Source organism: Anas platyrhynchos, chromosome 4 (assembly GCF_047663525.1).
Source record: "Anas platyrhynchos isolate ZD024472 breed Pekin duck chromosome 4, IASCAAS_PekinDuck_T2T, whole genome shotgun sequence".
Classification (NCBI taxonomy): Eukaryota; Metazoa; Chordata; class Aves; order Anseriformes; family Anatidae; genus Anas; species Anas platyrhynchos.
Genome location: NC_092590.1, coordinates 70,909,644 through 70,936,841, shown reverse-complemented (window position 1 = coordinate 70,936,841; position 27,198 = coordinate 70,909,644). Strand labels below are relative to the sequence as shown.

The following is a 27,198-nucleotide window of genomic DNA, read 5'->3' as shown; positions in this document are numbered from 1 at the left end:
AGGCAGGGCAAGAAGCAATGGAAGATCTACCTTTACTGATACTGTGGTATCTCTCTACCTGTACCAGAGTAATAACATTATTGCATAGAACGTATGCAACAGATGACATACATGTATTTTATGCATCCCTTGAAAAAAGCCAAAGAACTCAGATTCCTGTTTTAGTAAGATATATTTTCCCATACCTTTATTCCTCTATTATTCACAGTAGGAGCTCTGCACAAAACAAAGTTAAAGCCTTCACATGCAGGCTCAGATAATGAGAAGGTAAACCAGTATTCTTAACAACTTTAGCCAAAAAAAAAAAAAACACCTTTGGGAGTTAAATTATTAAGTGGCATGCTGCCCTCATTTTAACTACACAAAATGAATTGGAAAAAACATGCTTTCTAGAAAGGCAAAACCTAGCTAAGACAAACATTCAGTAATTTATAAAAATAAAAGCTGAATTCTGAAATCTCTCTTAAAAAATGCTATATGGACAAATAAAAGGGAGATCACCAGCATACCATACAGTTCAGCACTACATGCATTGAAACTTTCCTGTAAATAGTTGCCTCTCCACCGCAGCACTGCAGACAACTGCTAGGAGAAAAAAAAAAAAAAAAAAAAAAAAAAAGGCAAGAAAAAAAGCAGCACCTGTTGTTCGCAAGGAAGAATAATCAGAAGTGTTGCTGTCACTTGATTGTTAATTCAATGAAATTTTTTAACCAACCGTAACCCAACACAATTAGTCAAATCTGACTGTGAAGCGATGTTATTACCTCAGAGCGTATATGCTGGAGAGACTACATGTAGTGACAGAAACACTCTCATAGTCACTGCTGGAGATGGAGCTGAGGGGGGAATCACGTAAGCCATCCTGAGAACTGAAAAAACATGGAAACAAAATGAACTGCTGAAGAGAACAAAGGCAAAAAACAGTGATAAAGCATGGGTTGTCACTGATCATACAGAAATCAGAGTAAACTGACAATTTTATTTGAAAAAATAGCAGTAAGAAAGGAAGTGATACACATCTATTTTGTTTGCATCCCAAAGGGTCAGGCGATTTGGCAAAGTTGGCGGGCACACTTCTTATACAAATCCTGAATTTAATTTATGACATGCAGTTACATCACTCAGGAAAGAAGCAAGGATCTTCCATTTTCATAGGGCACAGACAGAAGAGTGTGTCCATGCTGTTTTAACGTTATAACAAAGGCATAACATCATTGGAAGTTGATAAAGTCACCGTGGGTTTCAAGCAAGATAAGCTTCAAGAGCTTCTGAAATACCACAACTAATTTATCTAAATTTCCACAGAAGGAGAATGGGAAGGAAAAAGTCCAAGAGAAAAAGCAGAAAGCTGGCTCTTCAGTAAGGAGATGAGGATAATATTCCCACCCCTAATTCGCTCAGTCCCTACAGCTTCTGTACATGTACCCCAAGCTTGTGCTTTAAAATGTATGAGCACAAGGTAGTGGTCCCATGACAAACCACAGACACTTCATGAGAAGAAATCCACTAGTTACTAAATATAAGATGATGAAAATTTTAAGTTAATGGTACACAACTTGTCTCTGTCACCCCTGGACTAAGGAAAAGCTTTTAAACAGTACATCACTTCGGATCTTACATCATATTATCCATATAAGCTAGGATTAGAAGGTTAAAAGTTTTGTAAGCGTCACAGAACTCTCTTGGAAAGACCGATTTTTGTTTCAGTAACAATTTACTGCTCAGCCACTGGAAACTGCACAAGCTGAAGAAAATTAAATTATACTAGATAAAATATGTAATCAAATATATCAAAGCTGTATTAGCTCCAGGCGGTGCAGGAGAATCACTCAAGCCAGCTGAACTGAAATGTTCAGTCAATAGAAATCTTTGGCCAATGCAGAGAGAAGCTTAAGAAATATCTTTATTGAAAGAAATATAATTGTATAGATCAGGATTCTTCTACCTTACTCATCCACGGCAACCAACAGATTTCTTAGGCTTAACTGAATTGTTTGAGTATGTGGGGTACTTGCTCAGACCAGCTATGTTCTAAATTCTTTTCTTCTACCAAATTTACCATTCTAGCTGCTTTTGCAGCTAAAAGTCTGGAAGAACGCTTAAGGGGAATTCTTCAAAGCAGTGTATGGAAGGTATGCACTCTAATCCCACTAAGAAATAATAGGATTTGTTTGCATACCTCCCACTAATCGCTTGGAATATGTACACCTTCATGTTCTTCATTTCTGACTGCCAATTTGAAAATAAATCCCTAGTGTACCATGCTTTAGTTGAAAGGAAAGCCGTCACAATTGGAGAATAACTTATCAGACTTCAACAAAAATCTATTTAACTTTCATTCATTTTACATAATTTCCTTTGCTAATTCTTCTCATTATGAAGAGATAGGTGCATTTAAACAAAGGCTTACCCTTTTAATACCTCATCACCTCTACCCATCCAATCTTACAACACAGTCATGCTACTAGAATGTATTTTTGCTATCTGTTTTATGGCAGCTAAACGATGTAAAAAACCACCATTAAAATGCGATTTCACAGCATGATTGAGCAGGAGAAGCTGTCTTGCAAAGATGAAATGTATTGTTCAGAATAAAATAATCTTTGAAGAGCAAGATCCAGGAAAGAAGAACAACTAGCATACTCAGCTTCTTCTTTTATTCTCTCTCACCTCCCCATCATTTCCATTTTTTTCCAGTCTAACAATCCTGCCAGCTGATTTGGGTAGTAACACTTCCGAGAGATGTAAGGTTTGCTGTCCTTTAGTGCTTTTTTGTAAGCTCTGCCTGATATATTTAAAATCCAGACAAAATATCTGTTATCAACAGTACACAACAAAATTGTGAGACTGAGAACCTAAATTCAATTTCATTTCATAGGTTGAGTTGTGGCTTGTTTTGTGTTTGTTATTTTTTTAGAATTTGAATTTTTCACAGCTCTTATTCAAACCCAAAAGGGCTAACACTCTTCCTACGTATAAAGAATTCAATGCATTTTTATGAGCTAAAACAAACAAAACAAACCATCACCACCCTAAGCATCATCCCTCTGTTAAGAGCTGATAATATTTAGCAACATCGTCCCAAGCACAAAATCACCTTCAATCCTGAGCTAACATTTTGGATTGGATGCCCAAGCCAGAAGACAAAACGAAGAAGAGAGCTGGAACACAAAGGGCTGGAACTAGACAGTAAGGAAATGTGATGAGTAACCTCAGAGCTGAATGGCATAACACCACTTTAAAGGTAATACTGAGGTTTTTGATAACGTATTTTCATCTTCATGGATATTCTCAGGCCAGCATACAAGCCTGTAAGCCTCTCACACCCCTTCTCCACACCTTTTTCCCCTCATTTAAATCCCCTCACCTCTACCTAGTCACTAGAAATAACAGCTAGCATTTTTCTTTTCAGGTTCACTATCTTACCTACTTTTAAGCCTTATCTTAAAGCTGGTTACCATTGTCAACTGCTTCATAGAGCCTTCGTTTTCTATTCCTTCATCTTTTACTCAGTGTATGAGCCTGGCCGTGCCAAGCCACCCAGTGGTTTCAGCACTAAAATCCCAGCTGGTCAGAAATCATTTGGCAATGTAAACTGTTTGCAGATGCTTTACACAAACCCTGCTTAACAGAGGTTAGTTTGTTGTACAAAAGGATGCATCATTTGGACAATTACAATCTGTAAATATTTTTCTCACTTGTTTGTACCGATACAGATTGAATTTTTCTACCAGAAATATTTATTATTTATAGTATTTATTTCTGGTTTATATTCAGACTAGAATGCTACAGAGCAAGAAATTCTGTGTTTATTCAGTACCGAGAAATGAAATACAATAATGAGAAGTCTGTTCTAGACCTTATCAGTGTTACGGTGAAGTATTAAAAAAAAAAAAAGACACACAAAAAGATTCCTGACATACTCACTCACTACATCTTCCCTCAGTATGCACAGATTCAGGATACCTCTTTATACAGTTTTCTTCTCATTAGTGTCTGCCTGATGCTGGTGGATCCTGAGGTGAATTGACCTGCTTTTCCCAGCTCATGGTGGCTGTCACCAGCCAGTACTAGCTAGGCACGTGTTCTTTGGTAGCACAATTACAAGAAGGGAACGTATGTGCACGCAGACACGTCCTGGAGCGGGCAGCAGCTCCAAGAGGGCAGCCAAGCTTTTCTTCCACACCAGCCCACGTGCAACATGAACTTCTTGGCATCTTGTACTCGCTTGAAATTCATGCCAGGTTGGACTGGGCCTCCACGCTCACAGGATTCATTGGACTCTGTTTAAATTGTGTAAGTGGTAAAAGTTTCATTTGTTTCATTTGTGAGGTCTTAAATGCCTGCTGTGCTAATTTTAAAATGACATTCCAGCTTGGAATCAAACCTCCATCTAGGCTGACCAAAATGAAACTCTTCAGCACTTCTGAGAAAAATACAGAATAAAGATTTGAAGCAACAGAGCAAGGTGACATGAGGTGATGTGACCACCTCTTTTCACGGAATACTGGCCAACTGGACAAGAGAACCACTTATTTAGAGATAAGTTAAATAAATAAGTAAATAAATATTTAAAGCCATTTTTTCTTGCTTTGTGTGCTCTTTTCTGCCGGAATGTGTCTCCAGCCTCTTAAAAAGTTCAATTAAACCTCTCATTGTTTTACAGAATGGTTTCTTCATGCATTTTATTACTTGAGTTCCAATTACATTCCACATTACATCAGTTAATTAGCACAGATCTTCTCTTCTTGGTTTTTCTCCTGCTACATGAGAGCTAACTGAAGCCTGATGCATCAGTGATACCAAATCCACTCCAAAAGTCCCTTTTAAAAGCTTGTTGTACTTGCTATACACATATATTAATTTCAGGAATACGTATGTTGAGAATTAATGCACTTCCCTGTTGCTGCATTTGATAAATGTCCAAGGGAGATGGAACCTGCTCTAAAACACTGACAGCTTTTATTTGCACACCAAGGCTTCAAAACAGCCACATGATCAGATACCACACGTAATCGGTGTTCAATGGACAAGGTCAAAAACACTGTCATTTTTAATTTGAGACTGGTATTTGTACTAAATCTGAGTTTGTTCAGTTGCATATATAAAAGGTTACATAGTAAAGAAACAGAACGCCAGAAGGGGAAGAGAGGAATTTCAATCAGAAGCCAGATAAAAGATTGCTTAAGCAAAGTTTTGCAATTGAAAAGCTCCTATTTTTTTCCCAATCAACTACTCTTTCCTTCTTGCTGATGAGAAATTTTCTTGCTCCTGAATAGCTAGTTAAAAGACTAATCAATACGGGATGGCTACGCAGATGCGGTTTGGTTTTGTGAACATGCACAGCTGTACGTTCATTTTTATGGAAGAGGCATCTTTGTCATGTGAAGACGGGCACAATCTTCTCAAATCTTCCTGTGATAGGAATATTATTGGGAAAACATAGGAATGTTGTAGGAAAAACATGAATTTAATGCATTTAATCAACTTAATATGGATTGCATCAGTTAATCTTGTTTTGATAGAGGAGCACAAATGCTATAAACTAAAAGAAAAGCTAGAAAGGATTTCGTTATTATTACTACATGAATGCTAGTCAATCCCAAAATCCAAATACTTGTTTTCCATGCATTTATCATGGTGGAATGACTACAGTGTCTTAATGTTGCTCTAATGAAAATATAAGCATGTCACATGTTGCTAAGGAGAGATAAAACACAGGCAGAAAAATCAAAATTAGAAACCAACTGTATAAAAACAGGTGTTCATCTTTTTTTTTTCCTTTTTTTTTTTCAGTCATTCTACTATGCATGCTGAGGAAATAAAGTTTTAAATATATTATAGTTTGATATTCTTTAGAGTACAGAGGTGCAAACCTAAGAAATGGGACACCATGAATACCAAGCAGGAGATGAAATTATTCATCTTATTGTAGACTTGCAATACAGAGCAGTAAACAGGAAAGCATGCTCTTCTGAGGATGCCTCATTCCTCCTCCTTACCCTGCAAAAGCATATGGCAAAATATTCTATTTTGTAAGCCTCCACAAATAAATGTGAACAGTGCCAGTATCTAACAGCCAACAGACACACTTTGAGCTTGCAGAAAACACGAAGATAGGAAGTTCTCCTCACCACCAACCTCAGCTCCTTTTGCCAAGTCTCAAGTGCACAGTAAAAGGCTTCATTCAGTGTACATTCACCAAATAAATTAACATCAAGGAAAACGGGGGGAAAAAAAAAAGCATAGTTTAAGTTAGATATAATAGACCTGCAGGGGAAAGAAGAGAAGCGGCACTTCAAAATCTTCTTTTTACATCAGAACTGTTACAGGTCAGTATGTAGATAAATGAAGATGCAACAGACCCGAGTATTTAAGCCTAAAACATGAAAACACTAGGATGGCATGACAATAGGAAACAAGCTGCTAAACTTCCCTAAACATGCAGAAGAATTCGAAATTTTACAAGACAAATCAATTCTGGAAAAAAAAAAAAAAAAAAACAAAAAAAAAAAAACAGAAAGCCAAGTACTTCCAAAACACTAAAATAAACACAATAGTCAATCTTTCTGTATTCTTCCCTTGGAAAACCAAGGGAGAATGCTATGATAGAATAATGAGCATTTCAAAAATCTGTAAAGCTTGCTCCCAGTAGGAAAAAAAAAGAATGAAAGAACAGATAAAGATCTAAAGCTTCTCTTTCATGTTAAAGTATGCCCTTTTACCCGAAAATACAAAATGCCACTTTGTTCTGTGGTTTTCTTCTTACGTTATTTCCTTTTCATAACAGTTTGTTTTGCTACCACAGCCTTTCCTTCTAACATTGTGCCTGCATCAGATCAGATACTGACCACATTTTTGCCAGTGCTTTTCTCATATTTGCGTATCATCAATCCCACTGCCCAAGACTCTCAGTGTCCCTTGTGCTTTTTTTTTTGAGATACTTGCAAGCAAATAATGGAAGAAGAGGAAACGACGTCAGCTATGCCATAAAACCAGACTAGTAAAGATGTTGCTACACAGATCTTATGCAGAAGAGAATTTAATCCTTACTTTAAACTCCGCTGAACATTGAGGCAAGATCGAAAAACCTGGAATAAAGGTAGGTCAGACTTAAAGGATTAATTACGGTAAACCCGACAGGACCATTGGAATGATACTAATAATGTCATATTGCACAGTGTAAGGACGGATTTGCTAGAAGAAGCAGTTGATGTCATAACACACATTTGACAGCAGCCTGATTCAGACAAGGGGAAGAAAATTTTCTTTTCCGAGTTTCTGAGTTCCAGTAACTAGAAAGTAAATACATTTATCAATTTGATGAATGAGTACACCCTGCAGCTACTCCATGTATATTAGATTGCTTATTGTTCTAGCTAATGGGTCCATCATTCTGAGAATAATCTATGTCTCCAACATTTCCCCTATGGTTAAGTTGGCATTCACAAGCATGTAATAGGGAGCAGTCACAGAAGCCTAATATGATCTGCCAATTTAAGAATCCCATTGAAAGGCAGCGATTAGTCACCACCCAGGCAGCATGAGTAAGGAAAGGCCCACAAAGTTGTGTTTTGTAACTCAATCCTCTCTTTTACCGATAATGTGACTGGTGATTCAGAGGCAAGAACCAGCCCTATATATAGACATATTGTGTATGGAAACTAAAGAGCAACACACACACAATTGTTTCATGTGAAGTCCTCAGTAGATCCCCAGGATCTCCATCTCCTGCAGAACATACTGAAGGAGTATATATAGTATGAGAACATTTCCAAATAAAGGAGCAACAATCTCTCAAAATACCTCACACCAAAGGTTTTTAGGAAAATTACGGATAACACACCGTGGGGAAGCCAAATTCTCCAAAACGGGTGAAAATTCTCAACCGTAAGCAGGGAGGAGTTGTTAAAAGACCTCTTCCCAGAACAGCAGGAGGTCATTTAGGACCCCATGGGTTTTTGTTTTCAGATATGGTCTGCAGAGATGGGGAGAGCAATGAGGTCTGAAAAGCTGCCAGCTGTGCCAAATTATTCAGGATAGTAAGAACAAGGGCAGAGTGAAGAACTGCACGGGATCTTAAATACTGGAAAACAGGTAATACAATGGCAGGCAGAATTCAATGGATAAACACAGGGAGAACAATTTTAGCTTCAACGGTACAATCTGAGCTCACAAGTAGAATTTTGGGTCTTTGGCAGACAACATAAAAAACCCATCAATTCACCACTCTGCAACAGGCCAAGAAGTCCGAAGCCAAATATTAGGAATCACTGGAAAATCATCAGAAAACAACTTGGCACTGTGAAAATCCATGGTCTGCCCATACCTTGTCTAAGTGCAGTTCTCATCCTCTTACCCCTAAAAGGAAGGTTGAAAGGAAAACAGAAGGAACGATGAAAGTTATGGGACAACTTCAATACAAAGAACGATTGTGTAGGCTGTGACATCCAGCCTCAAAGAAGGACCAGGATGGGAAGGCGTAACTGAGATCTAAAAAGTCACAAATGGCACAGACCAGACAAGGACGTGGACAAGAGACTATTGTTACAAACACAAACCATGGAAGGCTAAAAAAAAAAAAAAAACACTGATATATAATTTTATTATATTTTGCCGAATAGCTCTTATAAATATCCCACCCAAGGAAAAAAACTGCTAAATGAATTGAGTCTTGCAATAGATGTATAATTTATCTGGCCGTTGTAATTTACAATAATTACTTTTAAGCAATATTCCATCTGAAGTGTTGTAAAAGCATGAAATGTCAAATGGGTTTGTGAATTACTTCCTAAAATGAAGATGTTTCAGTGTTTCTGTTATGAGGCCTTGAATATGATGATAGTTGCAAGCCTGAGATTGCAAATATTCAGAATAACGAGGAAGATAAAGGTAGTTTCTCAAAAGTTGAGTTTTAAGCATGACAAGTTATATTGTACCTGTAAGAGGAATTAACTCTGGCCCAAATAACTCTTGATTCTATTTCCACTGCAGTGAAATATTTCGTAATTCAATTACAATTATTTCTGCACCCTTTACATTGCAGTAATGCTTCATGGTTCCAGCTACCTCCACTCCGTTATCCTGAACTCCACGCACATATAAAAGACAAATCCTGCACTACACACAATCTCTGCACTACTGAATCTGTAAGGCACAAAGGAAGAAAATCATCACAGAAATAGAGAAGACTTATTTCATTTCTTCCCTCTGCTTTGTGGTATTAATCCTTCAAGGAAACCAAGGATACTACTTACCTTTAAAAAAAAAAAAAAGTTATCCTCTAAAGAGTAAAACAAAATAAATATAAAAATACAAAATGGTTAAAAAAAAGTCTGGTGTTCTAGAGCAGGACCCCCCAGTGTCTAATAAAGTTGATTTGAAGTGTAGCATTTTCTTTAACAGATGTTACACAGTTCCTCATTTTAATAAAATAATTTTGTTAAATGTTAATTATGTTACTAATGTCAAATGATTTTAACATTAAACTGTGACCTCTCTTCTGTCAGCTTTGGTTGAAATGGTCTAATAAAGTTTAAAAGCTGCTTCTGCACTTTATTAGGCTCCTTCAACATACCTATTCACAAATCCACTCATGCCCACAGGCAACATGATCAGATAAGCTCTATTTTCTTGAAAGAAACTAGAGATATGAGTTGGAATGTGTTCAATCACAATTTAATCCCATGTACTGGGAAACAGCAGAACACAAGTATGGCCACTCAGGTGATTTAGTGGCAATGCACCCTTAGTTACATTAAACTGATAAGATTGGGATACTTAATTTCAGTGATAGAGTTTTCAGAAGGAAAAAAAAAAGCTGATGAAGACCAACAAAAAACTACTTGCATTAAAACTGTACATTCAAAAACTACTTAAATCCTTCAGCGTAATCTTCTTTAAAATCAACACTAATTGTGCACAGACCACAAAAGAACTAGGAAAGAATTTATTTGTATGCAAATCTTACTACCAAAAAGTCAAGTTGCTCTTACCTTGAACTAGATCTTGATTTTATATCTTCCTTGGCTGTTCTTTCGCTACTAGCGTCTTCAGTGCTCTCCACTTTTTTCTCACAGAGCTGTTTTCTCTTCTCCCACCTCTTCTGCTGATTTGAGGTGCTTTCTGCTTCTCCTTGCAAGTCATTTTCTGCTCCTACCTGTGAACCTGAGGAATGTGCCAGGCACTTAGAGGAGATCGGCAGATTTTGCTCTTCTCTGCCAAAGTCTCTTTCTGCTAACAAAGCAGAGGTTTCAGGTTTTAATGTTTCCTGTGCAGGGACTGAATTGTCCAAGGTATCTACATGGTCCATTTCCTTAGACTTCACTAACGTGTATGAAGCATTTACAACACCTCCTGCAGAATGTTTAGTCTTTAAACCTTCCACATTCTCCTCCCTGCTGTCTTCACAGCTGCCACAACACACACAGGAATTAATTAGACAGTTTGTGGCAGCTATACTGAGTTTATGGGATTCATCCTCCTCCTCATTTGCTAACGGATTAGCAGATCCAGGAACACAATTAATAGCTGCTTCGGGTGTTCCTGGGGATTCTGAGCTAGAGGGAGATTTAGGATTGAATATTACAGTAGCAGATATTTTCATTCCCCCTGTCCTGTGAGCTATCACTTCTGCCATTTCTGCATCATCAGCATATGCATCCCAACCGTTGAGGTATAACTGCGAATCCGGACCTTCCAAACAGCTGCAGGAATTCTGAACTGAGATGCCAGACATCTGTTTGTTGTCTTCAATATTGTTATTATTGCTTACATCACTTTCTGCATCTTTTAAAAGCAAGGTTTCCTCTGTCTGATGACCATTCTCATACAGCAGAGCATCTCTGTATTGCAGGTTCTGTTTTGAACTGTGGCAAGGGTTATTCACCCAAGCAAAGGTATCACTTACTGAATCCAACCCAGCAAGAGCCTCTCCTGCTCCATCTAGGTCATCCATAAAAAACACTCTGTCCTCTTCATCAGTTAAATTGTCAAGATGGTGTCTCGTTGGTGAAGCTTCTGTGCTAGAACTATTTCTTAGGCTAGGTCTGTGAGCTGGGGACTGACAGATGCTCGGAGGGGAAAGCAGAGAAGACATTTCATCTCCGACTCTGTGTACCATCCTATTCAGCTGTTCCAGCTCCTGCTCATCATACTGCATCGAACAAGCCAGCTCAGCCTCTGTGTTCTCAGCTTTTGCTGAGAGCTCCTTGGCTGGCAATGTTGCAGTTATGCCTGGTGTAATGACAGAGGGTACTTCAGGATCTGTTCTGACAGGAAAATCCACATCTTGAGAGATGCAGAGGTTACGCTCCAGTGTGTGCAGTTCCTCCTCAGTTAACGTCTGAAGTAGATCCCTAAAAGTAAAGCAAAACATGTGACATTACATTCACAATCACAAGAGGCACTGACGTTACACATTTTAAAAAAGCTTTTACTGTCAGTACAGAAATCCAGAGAGTGAACGTGGGAACACAGAGTACTTTCAGCTGCATATCTCAGGGTGCATTTTGCATTCACATTCAGAACACTTGGGACTGCTGGTGCTTGAATTCGGGAACACTCATGCAAATACAGGCTACCAAATTATTTATATATTTGCCGTAAAGCCCCAAAATAAATCAAAACACACCCATAAAGTAAAATGCATCTTCCCCATTCCCTATTTATTTTGAGTGGAAGTGTTACTCACAGTGAACATACTTTGTCATTTTTTTAATTCACAGATTTGATTTTGGTTAGAAAATACATTTGCCATCCATGGTACAAGATCCTGAAAATTATTCTACAAAAGAGCACAGCAGAAGTTTCACACCCTTACATTGTCAGATAAAAAGAACTCATTATAAGTATCAATATCACTTATGCAGTGCTGATGTCTTGGAAGCCTATTCAGTGCAACTGGAACTTGGCCCTCCTCCACCTCCAACACAACTTGGGGATAAGGGAGCTAGGTTTTTGCACGATGTTAAGAATCAGGCAGGCCTAAAAGCAAACACTGAGGTATTTACAAAACTTTCTAGAGGCATAAAGCACCTCCAGTATTATCAAGTGTCCTCAGTATTGCAGTTTTGGACTATAAGCACTCATAAAAAAGTGTTATTTGAGACTTATGTTTAAATGCTTTATAACTTTACAACAAGATACATAGACACAGCACTGAATTTTAGGTCTGAATTTTATTTATACCATACTTCTGAAGTAGGAGCTGCATATAAAAATATCCTCTGTCAAGAACTGTTGTCAACAGCAGTTGTTTCATAGACCAGCAAGTATATTTTAGCATAAATAAATGGATGGAAAATGGGAGGCCTTTCTCTTAAACAGAGGCTAGAGTCCACTATTCCTCATGGGTTTAGAGGTCATTAGAAGTAAGAAGTAACTTCAGTCTAAACAAAAGGACAACATCCAGTCCCCAGAAAAGATCCATTCAATACATCTCATGTTTTGATTTCCATCAACTAATGAACATTACCTCAAAGGCCAAATATTTTTCCTATCACTATCAATAAATATCAAATTACCTAAAAAAAAAATCACTGGTATACACTGATACACTTGTGTATCAGTTAACATACAATCTAAAAAGTACACACACACACATATATATGTATGTATCAGTTTAGATAACCACTTCAAAGGTAGAATAAGTGTAGTATATACGCTTTCTTTTGTTGTGGTGGTGGCTATGTACTCTCCATTTCATTAACATCTTTATATAAAGTAAGCTTTTATTCTTGGGCTGAAAATAAGAGGCATCATATGAACCTGAAAAAATGCTAGGCTTATTCAAGTACCACCTTATAAAGACAATCGCACCTCCATATCCTCCCCCCTTCCACCTGCTTCCATATTCTCTAATAGAGAAGTATTTATTTCAGTTGTTCCATATGCATCTCAAAGTCCCAAATGTGACCATTTTTCCAGTCATGTATTAGTAATAAAGGGAAATGGACAATCTCTTTATACCCACTTAGTTTGTAAAGCTATAAACCATTATTGCTATCTGGCAGACTAAAACACTTAAGATGACCTACACACTTCTTATGTCTAAACAGTATGGCATAAGATTACCTTTCTTTTGTCAAAACTTTAATTAAACAGAAACGGATGTCTGTAAGAGATCGAGTGTTTTAACATCACCATAAAAAGCAAATTGACTGGGAACAGTTTAAGTTTTATGGCCAACACAGAGACACAGAGAGCTGTATTATTTGTTTTCGAAAAAAATTATACAAATATAAATCAACAACAACAAAAATAGCATGATTTTTGTCATGAGGCTTTGTGCTATCAGTTTATAATTTTTTAGAAAAATGCTAGGATGTGGAACATCAGAAGCAGAAAGAAAGAAAAATTAGATTTTTAGAAACAGAATTATTATTATTTTAAATACAGTAAACACAAAAATGAATGGTTTAGGCTTGTCTCTCACATATGCAAAGACAAGATATTAAAAACAAGATATTTTGAGGTCAGTTAAAGGCCCATCAAGTAGGGATACTGGTCTCTAATATCAAGTTGTAAGGAAAGGAGTCAGAGTGGGCCAAGCATCCAGGGAACTTGCTAGGTGTGTTCGACTGGCTTCCAACAAGCTATAGCTCAGGAAGTCCTGAGGTGGCATTTTCATGGTCAATAATTCTTGGCGAACTTCTCTTGTATAAATGAAAATGTTCGTGTCAGGAACTAAATGACAGCCAACTACTTAAAACTCAGTTCTGCTTCTCAATACACCACAATCGGAGTTGCTCTGCTTCTCTTCTGAAGGCACAGAAAGCCTGACTTCTCACAGCTATTCATTATGTTTCACCTATTTACAACAAACACAAAGGTTTCTGCAAGTGCTGGAAATAAATATTTACTGCATTCTAGTCAAAAGGTTAACTTCATTGAGTTGAGTAATAAATTCTTCATTTTTGCCAATATCAAACACCTTAAAACTTAAAGTTATAACTTTAAGTTTTAAGTTAAAGTTTTTAACTTTAAAGTTATAACTTTAAGTTTTAAGGTGTTTAAAGTATAAAAACTTAAAAAACTTAAACACCTTAAAACTTAAACTTTAACTTGCAATTTTAAGGTTAAGTAAATAACGCTTGATTCAAAAACCAATGAAATCAGCAACAGTCCTGTTGGCTTTTAGGGCTTTGAGTCAGATCCATGCTGCCTGGCAAGAGATGCTAAACGCAATCAGTCGGACTACATGTGGTAGTCCACCAGCTTTGTTATTTTACGAGGGAAGTCATTCCTGCTTTAAATTCATAGGAAATCTGCTCAACATCCTAACTGAAACATCAGAAATCTTGCTATTAAAAAATGCAGCTTGTCCTCAGAAAAACAGGATCTGGCAATTACCTTCCCAGCTCTGCATAAAAACTAGAGCCACTGGACTAATTTAGATAAAAGCTTCCTTGCAAGATGAACAACTTTTGATTGACAGTTATCTTTTTGATACACGATATATTAGTTAAGAAAGATTCACCGCCACCATTAGAACATGGCCTGTTTTAAAATGCCTATGTAGATATTGGGAATAAAATTAATATCAACCAGTATCCAGAAAGAAATGGTAAATCTCACTACTGGAAGTTTAAAACTAGATGTCAGACATCATTATTAAACCTTAAGGTTTAATTAAAGCAGAGCTACTTCCATGGTTCATTTCCTTTCTGCTGAAGCATTTGTAGCTCGTCAGTGGATCCAAGCAAGTGCTGTGCTCACGTGGAAGAAAATTCTCTCTGCTTTCATTATTCACAAGGCACAGGTAACGAGGGCTTCTACAGGCTGTCCTGACAGCTGCACTCCACTCGCTTTTCTCTGAGGCTTTAGAAAACAGCAAATTAAAACAAGTGCATGTTGGGGTTTCATCTGCTTTTACTCTTATTAGCTTGGTATCACAGAAAAGCAGTCTAGCCTTGAAAGTACAAGGAATACTTCTTCCAGTGGTTTCAGCCACTGGCAGGAAAACAAGCCAAGGTCTTAAAACTTACTCTGCCTGTTACAAGCCAGTAGTAAAAGTCTGCTCTACCTATTGCAAAAGCAATAAATATTTTTGACTCCACTGCTAGTACCCAGGGAGAAGAAATTACTGTTTGAAAATTCAAGGCCAGGTGCCCATTTAAAGACAGGCAGCTGAACAGAAGCCAGGGTCACACAACCCAGGTGCACAGATCCTGCACATTCACTGGGCCTCTCTCCTTGCTGAAATTTGCTTCTATTCTGACCTTACATGTTTTCAGGAAACAGCATCACTGATGGTACTGCCAGCCCACAATTCCAACAGCAACACCAACAGCAGGTACACCACATTTGATTTCTACTCTACGTGCAAGGATTTCAGTGTACTTGCACTGGTAGGGACCTCTGATTCTGCATGACTTATCTGCAATCCGCTTGATTCTGCACCACTGAAATCCAGAGGGACCCTGCCACCAGCTGTAATGGGTCCAGAAACAAGCACCAGGCAGGCAGAGGGCTCTGAAAAGAGGGCAGAACTAAGGAGTACTGCAAAATCCCAGATGTGCTCACCTCTGAAAATCCCCACATAGCAGCCACAAATGCACGTATGGTATAGGCAATATTTTATTGCAAGAATGTTCAGGCATAGGCATCCAAATTAAATATTTATGCATATCCCACAATATATACTTTGTATGCTTAATAGGCAGAAATGGTTCAAATATCTCAGCTTAAAACAAACGAAGATAACCCTACTATATATATTTATACATTGGTATATGCATAAAACACAGTGCTGATATTTTATATCTAAATTTGAAATCAACACAAGCATCTTGCATGGGCATTAAAATATTCAAACTCATCATTTGTTGCTCAACCTCACTAAACCTAAACAAAAACCCTTAATGCTTTTTGCTCTGAAAGTCTCCACAAATAACAGCCTCTATTGCTTTCTAAGTTGCCAGCCACCAACAAGACCGCCAAAAATTGCCTAACCAGATGTTTTTCTCAGCTAGCTGCAATTTAGTTACACAGATCCACAAAAATATGGTACTTTCTTCATTTGAGAGCAGGCATGTTTTAGGATAATATAGTTTTAAAATTATCGACTGTATACTTGGATTTACTGGAGTGAAAATATTTAGTTGGCTAAGATTTAAAGCATACTGAACTATATGCAGAAATTTCCTGGGATGTGATCACGTTATTCAGTACAATTTTCTATACTATTACAACAGATACACAATTGCAGCATAAAATGAAACTGAAAATATTTAACATAGGACTACTTGAATTATTTTTTGTGCATTCCTCTGGTAAAGGAGACCAGGGAAAGACCCCTGGAAAAAAGCACTTCATTTTTACTGGAGACACATTCAAATATCTCATTCCATCTTCTCTTATAGGCTTCTGTGAACATCGTTAGTGAGTAGGAATTGCAACCTGATGCATTTAAATAAATCTGTCATAACAAACAAAAAAAGATTTAGACAGCTTAGGTACTTTTAAAATAAATTTAATTATTCTGAATGAGCTGCACACTTATGTGTATTATACTGTTCTTTATTTCTATCCAATGTATTTTTCATTCAAGAGTATTACTAAGGATCTTTTTAAGCCCAATTCTTTCAAATAATCAAGTTCTTTGGATGAGTTCCCTGATGTTCCTTCAATCCAGAGACTGCCACTGAGAAAAAATTTCAAGTCACTTCTTAGCTTGCTTGTATTTTTCCCAATGCCCTGATAAATACTACCTCACTAAGAACACGTTGCAAACTGTTTGCTAGACAACTGAATTCAAGTCTCTTAATGGTCATTTGAAAGAATAAATTATATAGACCATGTAGTACCTACATTCCTTTTTCCAAAAATGAATCTGAAAGAATCTTTTCATCTTTGAAAGTGTGCATTGAAAATAGTAGTTATTGAACAAATAAGCACATTACTAATGTCTTTTCAACCCAAGCATTAAGTTCAGAGAAACTGAAAATTAAACGGACTAAGCAATAAACTGACTTCATTGATTTCCATTTTCCTTGTTGCGAAACATAAGGAGTAAGCACAAAGTACAGATTATGAGAAATATTTTAGTTTTGTAATATTTTTTTGGCTTTAGTCAACCTGTGGAAAACTAGTGAAAATTTCTGTGATAGGCATATATTGGGATATTTTTCTAAAGTAAATTGCAAGGACTTTTTAAGCTTTAGTAATGTATAAGGTTCCCCCACCCTATATTAAGTTTTGCTACTCAGTTCATGTTACTTTTCTTTACTCTGTTTTATAAAACCATCATCATCCAAAATATATGAAAATACATGTTAATTTGACCATTTTAATTCTGAGATCTCAACATGAATATCATTAGTGTACCTGAAAATAAAACTGTACCTAGGGAATCTTCAAGGAGCACAAAAGGACATGGTCTGGATATTCATAAAAGCTAACTTCAGAAATAGGCTCCTCACAAGGAAATTAATCTGGACAAACTTAGTCTCCATGCAAATTCTTCATATGTCAAACCATCATCATGACAGACAGGTAAAAATTGGAAACAGGAAAGAAAATCTGCCAAGTTAACTCTAGAGATGTACAAAAACAGTATTTGCAGTGGGTATACAAATTTGAATTATTAGAAAATAATAGGGTGCATGGATTGAAAGAACATTATTTATTTATTGAGTTTGAGTTAAACTTCTGGATAAAATACCGTAAGTGACATCCTTTATACTTGAATTGAGACCCAAAAAAAAACAACAAAAACCTCTCCAATGATTACCAAGACTGAAGCACTGTGAAAAAAAGGATATATATAGAATATGATCCACTCTCTAGAAACAGATCCACAATATGAAAAACTGATGGTCACTTCTATTAGATTAAGAATGATCTGAGTATTGCATCATAATATACTGACAAAATACAATAAGCCTAGTTAAACAAAAACATTGATGCTAATTAGAAGCAGGATCTCCCAAAATAAAATGCAACTTTGATATTTCAGGCATCATACCGCCGTAAGGAAAAACTGAAATGTAATTAAATTATGTTCAGAAAAAAGAAAATATCAAAGAGAAAAAGTTTAGAAAACTCAGGGAAAATGAAAAACAAGCTAGATATTTCATGGGTATATAAATCAGATGAGAGAAAATGTATCTTAAAGTTCACATAACAAACAAACACTTCCGTAGGCATTTCTGTGTACTGTTTTACCCTCTGATTTTCACTACAGAAAAGAAGCAGTTACAACAATCATTTATTACTTGCCTTATTTTTCTTAACAGAGTGTGAAAAGGTCTGAAGAGTTCAGACATATCTTCTGGCTTGTGGTCCAAGTTCAGTGGTCCCTCGGAGTAGACTACAAGGCCACTGTAGTTCAGACACAAAAATGAAAATTGCTTCACAACAGCAACTACTCAGTGAGGAATCAGAAAAGCAACTGTACATACATATTAGAACTACCCTCAAGTTACTTCATTTTCACATTGTTATCTTATTTGTTTTATCCACCTCCAGTTAGAATAAATGGTATTTTAAGCTACAGGAAAAAGATCCCCTCCCCTCCAACCTCTGCTACTGAAGCATGGGAGAAAGAGCAATGGAAGCCCAAGAGGAAGAACATCCTCTCATATCACTGCTGCAGCTGACCCAGAAAAAAACAAAATCAAAACACAAATCGATTATCGAGTAAGTTGGGGAAAGCTCACTGGCTTGAGAGAGATTGCAAATGGCTTGTTCTTTCCAGTCTAAATCATTTCTAGGCAAGATGCTTGACTTGCACTCCCATTTTTCTACCTCTAAGATAAGTATAACCTGGTAGCAACTTGAGATAAAGAAGATAAACACACTAAGTTACATAAAACATATTTTGATAATACCACACTTCTAAATGAACTAAGTACTCGTAAAATTTCCCTGAAAAGGGGATATTCGTGATACTGAAACCCTCTGAGCACCTCGCTGAAAATACCTAAATACCTACTGACAGAATTTCTATTGCCAAAGCCCACGTGTGTCAGGGATTACACAAAATTCACCTTTTACACTATACCTGCTGCATATTACAGCACTGTGCCTGAGAGCATGGATTCCACCCATAACAGGCCCCACTCTGCTTAAAACTATTTAATCCTCTGCCCACTGCCAAAACAACTTCTGTTTCTCAAAGGCAAATGGATTGCATGTTCTTATCCTCTAGATTACATATGCTTTATTTCACCCTGGACTTTTCCCTTTCTGAGAGCTGACTATTTCAAGGATACGTTGTTTTTCCTGCAATCAAATTACAAGTTGCTTCAGAGAGCTTCCTAGGTATAATAAACTGTTAGTGTCTTCTACTCACCTTCTGTTCATTAGCAAGCACCCTGGATAACTAACTAAAGCTCTCTGAGACACCACAGCAATGCTGGTGTCACAAGTAATATGGTTCCCACTGAAGTGTTTAAAAAAAAAAAAAAAAAAACACTCTGTTTACCATCTGGGAAATACTGCTCTTTTTCTTCTGCTTATAAACCCAGAGTCTGGCTCATGCCCTCGTACCAGGATAGTACTGTAGTCTCCCATCAGGCTGGAAGATGGCCATCAGAAAGTTCAGAATTGTCAAGACAACAGAGGGTCCAAGAAATGTGACTACTGAACGTGATCAACATTGCTCTGGGGTTGGTGTTTGAGGGCAGGACCAAGGAAGGGGGAGAACAGGAGCATGAGGGAAGTTGCTTCTTTTGCAAGTCAACTTTTTTTTTGTGTGGTTTAAGACAAATTATCCTGTTACCAAGGTTACATACTGTTTTTTCAAGCTTTCTGAGCTCCAACAGGGAGGCTACCATGAAGCGACAGAGTTATCACTGACTCATGTAGTCACGTTCTGCCTCAATAAATGTCACGTCTTTGCTGAGTGGAAGCCAGAGGCTGCTTCCCCTGAACTTCTAATGGCCACAAAACACCACTCCTTTGGCAGTTTCCAGGATCCCTTTCTACAGAGCTTAATTCTCAGAAGATATTTTAAAAGATAAAAATAGAAGAGGGCTAAAGCACTACAAAAACCCATTGTGAAATGACCTCTGTGTATAAGACCATTGAAAGAGTTCTGAATCAAAGCTTGAATTTGGTTGTACTGTGGAAGGAAGTAAAAAATGCACAATAAAAGAATACATCTTAACATTTCCTACTAAATCCAAATTTCACTGACACCTGTTAAACACGGTGCAGCATACACTGCCCAACCTGCACAGTAAGCTGGCGTCAGAAGAGAAACCTTGAAGAACAGTGACTCTCAAAAGTATTCCTTAAAGAAAGGCTTTGTTATTAGAGAATCAAGGGAAGCCAGCACCTGGCCCCAGACCCATCCTACTCAGGCTACCCAATACAGCAACAACATGGCAACTTTAAATGCAAGACAGATGCAATTCAAAGGCTTCTCCTTTCACAGTCCCAATAAAAGGCCTGAATTTCTTCAAGGCAGCACCATAACTGAATGGGGTTATTTTCCCATGTGACTTCATATGGCAGTGATTTATCTTCAAGTCACAGGATACTTGGGGGCAGTTAAACCAATTTCTCTTCTCTCTCTCTGTCCTTCTTTGTAATTTGGGATTGATATTGTTCATTTTCCAGAGAGCCCTTGGTTTTCCAGTGAGCAACCATGTGTTCTTCTTTGTGTCTTCCAAGAGCATCAGAGTGTACTGTCACATTTCTGTTGTCTTTTGATAATCAGATTATTACTGTTATTATTTTTAGAATGATGGTTACAGAGAATACCCTACTTAAAAGGAAAAATGGGCCACAGAAGCACATTATACTCAGGATTTTAGGTTTCTTATCTCCCTCAATTATACTACTGATATTAGCTAACTTTAAAACATTCACAATGGTAAAATATTGAAAATATGTTGGCTTCACTTCAGAGAAACTGTCTATTAAATCATGAAGACTTATTAGGAAAAATGCATCTGATCTCTTCAATGTTGAAAAAGCTGAATAAAGAAAAAAAATGTTTTAACTTCGTTACCTGAGTGGTCAATACAGGGCACAAGTTTACATGTAACAAGTTATACATGTGTATACTTTTCCTTGAAAGAGATTTAAACCTAACTCACTGGTCACAATGCACTCAGCTTGTTATGATGATTCTTTTTGGATCCAGAGTCATTAAGAAAAATACACAATTAAAACTGAAATGTCTGTTTTCCGGGACATGTATCCTTAGGTCATATTATTTTTGAGTGACAGAATATCTGCTTTCAAAAAATCTTTTTGACATTACATTCTACTGTACTGCACTGATGTTCTTCATTGACCTTTTTATTTTTTTCTGGAGGAAGTCTAATCAACAGTTTCAGGGTCCTGCTTTCTATATTCTCCTTTCTCTTCCCTTTCGTTTTTTTGCTCTTCACCTTCTATGATAACCTGGCAATGACTTTTATTTAATTCTCTTTTTTAAAAAATGGAAGCAAACTCAGGTGAAAGAAAATACATCAAAATTCTGAACAAGTTTTTTAAATCTTCAATATATATCTGAGGGGGAAGCAGAGCACAGAATAGTTATCAGAATTACTTACCACACAATGGCTAATCTTGGGATAGTAAACATTAAAGCTGGTTCATAGTCATCAATCATATCTTGAGTGAGGTATCCAAGCCTTAAGGCTCTAAGCAAAATAAAATGATTTAGCAAGAGATTAGACACTCAAAGAAAATATTTCAATAGGAAAAAATATGGAAGAATTGTAATATAAGCCCAAACTAATAGTATTTAATTGATGAACTATTAGTGTACATCCTAATATACTATGTACAAAACTGACTGACGTAGCATTCGCTGTAAAATATATATATATGTATATATATAAATAACATATAGCCATCTAAACAAAACCAAAATATTTTTTATGCCACTTTCCCTTCTTATATACTATTTCATGTCAGGTTTCAGCTTGTTACTGGAAACCACTGGTGCTTATAGACTTGCAAGTTTAATAGAAAAGAAAAAATCATACATTTTAAAATAATAGGGGAAAGTATTTAATCTCATTTTCAAATAAAACTTGCTAAAATCTTTTAGGTCAAAACACACTAAGCTCACAAACATAACATAAGCTCACAAAAAAACAAACATAACTAAAAAAACACACATAGAGCAACTACTGTTGAAGTCTCTGAATTTAGTTTTTGGGATCTTTCATCAACCCCTAATAACTTTTCAAAAACATCGGTCCTTTTTTTGGGCTGAAACCTTTTTTTTTTTTTTTTTTTTTTAGGCTTTTCACTTGGTGATATTTTCTAATTTTTTCTGCATAGTTTCTTATTTCCTCATAACTTTCTTCTCCAATTCGTCCATATAATTGTGTAAGATGACACCCACACAGCACACTAGTACAGCTGCTAGTACTGGTCATGAGTAGAATAGAATTAACATTTTCTTATTCCTTTTCAATACTTGTCTTGCCAACGCTGCTGTTGGCAGACAGAGGAATAGCCATGGCTCACTTGGTGCTAGCACTAGATGGACTCATTCAGTACATGGCCAACTACAGCTCCCACATTCTTTCCTATTGTTCACTGCCAGATTAACCAAATCTTTAAAAGGCAAACAATGATTTTCCTCTTAATTGTCAAATACGTGGCATTTCTATGTAGTAAGTATCTGACAGAGTGTAAATATTTTCTCCAGCTTGTTGCAATCATTTTCAGTTATAATCCTTTATTTTAAAAGGCCTGAAACACCTCTGATTTTGGGATCATCTACAGATCATGAAAGCGTGCTATGTATTCCTTACTGATGGTCTCAACCACATATGCATGGAAGCTAAGCTCCAGTCTTCCCAGGACTTTAAAGAGCTTTTACAGGTTCTTTCTAGGTTTGGGTTGGAAGGGACCTTACAGATCATCTAATTCCAACCCCCCCTTTAGCGTGACACCTCCCACTAGACCAGGTTGCCTAAAGCCCCATCCAGCCTGGCCTTGAACACCTCCAGGGATGGGGCATCCACAGTGTCTCTGGGCAACCTCTTTCAGGGCCTCACCACCCTCACGGTAAATAATTTCTTCCTCATATCTGATCTAAATATGCAATTTTTTTAGTTTAAAGCCATTCCACCTTGTCCTATTACTACACTCCCTGACAAAGAGTCCCTCCCCACCTTTTCTGTATCCCCCTTCAGGCACTAGCAGGCCGCTGTAAGGTCTCCCTGGAGCCTTCTCTTCTCCAGGCTGAACAACCCCAGCTCCCTCAGCCTGTGTTCACGGGAGGAAGTGTTCCAGCCCTCTGATCATCTTCATGGCCTCCTCTGGACTTGTTCTAATGCATCCATGTCTTTAGACACGTGCTTGGGGCCCCAGAGCTGAAGGCAGGGCTCCAGGTGAGGTCTGACAAGAGCAGAGCAGAAGGGGACAATCCCCTCTCTTCCCTGCTGCCCATGCTGCTGTTGGTGCAGCCCAGGACACGGCTGGCTTTCTGGGCTGCAAGCGCACACTGCTGGCTCATATCAAGCTTCTCATCAACCAACACCCCCAGGTCCTTCTTCTCCTCAGGGCTGCTCTCAATCCATTCCCTGCCCAGCCTGTATTGGTGCTTGGGATTGCCCTGGCACAGATGCAGGGCCTTGCATTTGGCCTTGTTGAATTTCATGAGGTTTGCATAGGCTCACCTCTCAGGCCTGCCAAGGTCCCTCTGAATGGCATCTCTACCCTCTGTCATTTCGACCTCACCACACAGCTTGGTGTCATTAGCAAATTTGCTGAGGACGCACTCAAGTCCCACTGTCCATGTCACCGACAAGGACGTTACACAGTGCTGGTCCCCTGAGGAACACCACTCATCACTGATCTCCACTTGGACACTGAGCCGTTGACCAAAACTCTTTGAGTGCAACCATCCGGCCACTTCCTTACCCACCGAGCTGTCCCTCCGTCAAATCCTTTTCTCTCCAATTTACAGACAAGGATATCACGGAGGACAGTGTCAAATGCTCTGCACAAGTCAAGGTAGATGATGTCAGTTGCTCTTCCCCTATTTATGATAATCACTGGAGGTTGGCAGATGATGTGAATCATCTCCCCAGGTATTCTTTACTGAAATAACGTTACATGTTGATGCCTTAAAGAGATTCAGCCCTTTTAAATGCTTAGCCTTAATTTACACATCTATACCAACAATATTACAGAATTATTACCTTTCCTTTAACAACAAAAAGAAAAGACTTCTGCTAATGCTTTTTAAATTTGTTTAATCTTTGATTAATCTTAATCTTTGTCTAATTTATCTTAACTTTTAAGATACTTAAAAGTTAAATGCCACGTATTTTTGTGATGTTTCTTAATGGCTACAGGTAAGGTATCTCTATACGTGTTCAGACTGAAAGCAACCATCAAAATGAAAATCTAATAGTTAATTGAATTGCTTACCTCTCCACAGTTTCACAAAATAGTACAATTACCTCTTGCTGTACATAGTATTCTTTTGGGGACTTCACAGGTACCATGGCCGACACATAACTACAAAGAGTATAAAGTAATTAATGTACTTCTGTTTTACATGATTTAACAAACCTGATCATAAGTAAAAACAAACCTAGGCCAAAACACTTTAGAAACACAACATTTCCTGAACCGTTTTGTTCAGGCGTTGTCCAGAACCAACTACTGACTGCCATTGGTGTCTGCATAAAAAGTCACATTTTTAATCTGTGTTTCCAATTAAGATGTTTTTCAATATAACAGCATAATTATGATTTTCTGAATCAGAAAAAAAGGTAATACAAGAGAATATGAATACTGAGGAAGGACAAATAAAATGACAGTAAATACTAGGGATTATTCCTAAGAGAAATTTAAAACACTACCCAATTACCAAAAACCCTGTTCTGCTGAAGGTATGAATTGCTGTATAATGTTAAATCCAAAGATAATCTCATCCAGTATCCTGTTTTTAATTATGCCCAGCACCACATACATCTAACAGACTTGCAGGAAACTGGCTTAAATTATGCAGCACAATACAAGACTTGGTCAATAGGATCTTTGACCCAAAAAGCAGTTATTTTTTCTCACCCAAAAAGCAGTTATTTTTGCCATAAACCTCCAAGCCATTTATCCATCAGATTTTTTTAAATCAATATGTTCTTGAGTTTAATTATGGCTCATGTGTAAAAGCACTTCCTTCATCAGATTTCAATTTGCCTTCTTAAATTCACTGAGTGCATCTTGCTTTTATCTCTAAGCATGAGACAGAACAAAACCTCATAATCTCTAGACTATTTGTTATCATAAATATTTTTTTAATGTCTCTTATTTGTCACCTCTCCTCTGACAAAGAAAACATTAAGAGAAGAGACTTATGGCTTTCTTTTGTGTCTTGGAAAACCTCCCTCAAATGCCATATGCCAGTATGCAAATGGAAGATTACAGCTGACTTGTGGAGAGCAAATGCTGATTGCTAAAAAGCTATTTAATTTTCTTTTTATTATTGCTACACTGGCAGGGAAAAAATTAACAATACAACACATTACTGAAGAATTTAAATGTCATGACAAAAAATATAATGCTTTTTCTATTAAAGGAAAACAGAACAAAACATCCAACTTCCAAAAAACAAAGAGCCAAGCAACAGCGATAGTAGCTCATTAACTTAGAATCTGTTACCTTAATTCAAATTCTGCAAAAAGGACATCAAAATTTTTGAGTGAATCTTTCATTTTTTCTGTGTAGAGGTTCAAATCCCTCAAGGCCTGGTCACGTATGATGTTTCTAACTTCCTCTAGGCTGCGAGTAAGATCCTTGGCCAACGGTCTCATTGCCATACTCTCAATTTCACGATTCATAATAATCGAACCAGCAGCCAAACACTACAAAAACACATTGAGAAAGGAATTATTAGTTTGCATAACATTACTTTTACATTAAAAAAAGCACAAGATGAGATATTGGATATTTTGACCAGGGGCAGTGCTTAGCCTCATTTGTTGCTAATTATTAAACAACTAGAAGATTTAAGACTGATAGGTTCAGAGTCCTAAGTCTCCATGTTAAAGGTCAGGGAGTAGCTCACTCAGGGAGATATGAGAACGGGAGCAAGGTTGGCAGACAAACCTATGGAAAGCTCTACTCCTACTACTGAGGCAATCATCTTCAGTAGGATATATCCTCTGTGTGTGCAAGGATTGCTTGCAGAAAAAGGACGTGAATACAGGTAAAATATTCAATTCAAGCTGGACTGTTTGATTTTGTCCAATAAATTTATCCTTACAAAAAGGAAAGACATTCTGTGACTGCGATGCCTTTTGCAACAAGTACAACCACACTGGCCATACAACAAGGGATCCAGTATCCTGTCTCCCTCTGAAGCTGTGAATATGCATTTATAGGAAAGAATATTAAAAAGCAATCAAGCAAACAAACAAGCAAACAGAAACCATAGGTCATAGTGATTCTTCCCTTCCAGTTTCTGGAAAACAGCAGGTTAAGAGACTCCTTGGCCCTGGAGTTATATATTGACTTCCTCTAACCAGCTCAAAGACAGTATTATTTTTTTTTTTAATATATCAACATATTAATATAACACTTTTCAAGATCTTGCTATTAAAATATGTTATTAAATATCTTTGCTGCTGGCTTCATTTCTTTACAGATACATTTGGAAAACAAGCACTGACATAAGTTACACTTGCTCTATTTTATTAAATGAACAACTTTTTTTTTAAACCAAAAATGTAGAAGGTTGTTTTCATTCTATTTGTTTCTGATCCCCCTTTGCAGCTCTGCACCCCTTCCCTCTCAGCCCCAGATACAGGACCTGCAGTCCCAGCCCCTGCCTTGTGTTTAAGTGCACTCAGACAAGATCACGTTCTTACCTCTTACCAGCTAAAGCAGCATCGGTGGAAAAATATGGATAAGGCAAGCCTTACCTGTTGATAGGCACTCTTCAACTACCGATTTGATGTGACAGCACTGACAAGGACACCTAGGCATATATTTGTAACTGTCCATACAGACTTCCTTGCTACATGCATTCACAGGACAGTGTCTGCAGGAGCATGAATCAGCACTGCACACATTAAGTCTCTGAAACCAACAGGTCTGCTCCGACCAGGGACAGTGGAAGTTTGATTTGGAAAGACTAAATGTGTTATTTAAGTAACCCAAGCAACGAATAGGGGGAGGAAGTTGTTCTGTTTTGAAAGATATCAGTCATTTCAGTGACTCCCTCGAGCACTTTTCACTATGCACTCCCAGAGAAGTTACTGCCTT

General features: G+C 37.4%; 1 protein-coding gene across 5 annotated transcripts in view; it reads right to left on the bottom strand.

The window, feature by feature from the left end:
- Positions 1-27,198, bottom strand: part of ZFYVE28 (zinc finger FYVE-type containing 28) — a 144,972-nt gene that overhangs the window by 28,989 nt on the left and 88,785 nt on the right. For 3 of the 5 annotated variants that reach the window (XM_072037820.1, XM_072037821.1, XM_072037824.1), the window contains exons 4-9: positions 25,594-25,796; positions 24,358-24,447; positions 21,513-21,602; positions 18,223-18,324; positions 9,996-11,357; positions 765-869 (exon numbers count right to left, since the gene is read on the bottom strand). In XM_072037820.1, the coding sequence (XP_071893921.1) occupies positions 765-869; positions 9,996-11,357; positions 18,223-18,324; positions 21,513-21,602; positions 24,358-24,447; positions 25,594-25,796 (1,952 nt within the window). The remainder of the gene's footprint in view (positions 1-764; positions 870-9,995; positions 11,358-18,222; positions 18,325-21,512; positions 21,603-24,357; positions 24,448-25,593; positions 25,797-27,198) is intronic. The other 2 variants (XM_072037822.1, XM_072037823.1) reach the window with 1 other exon arrangement.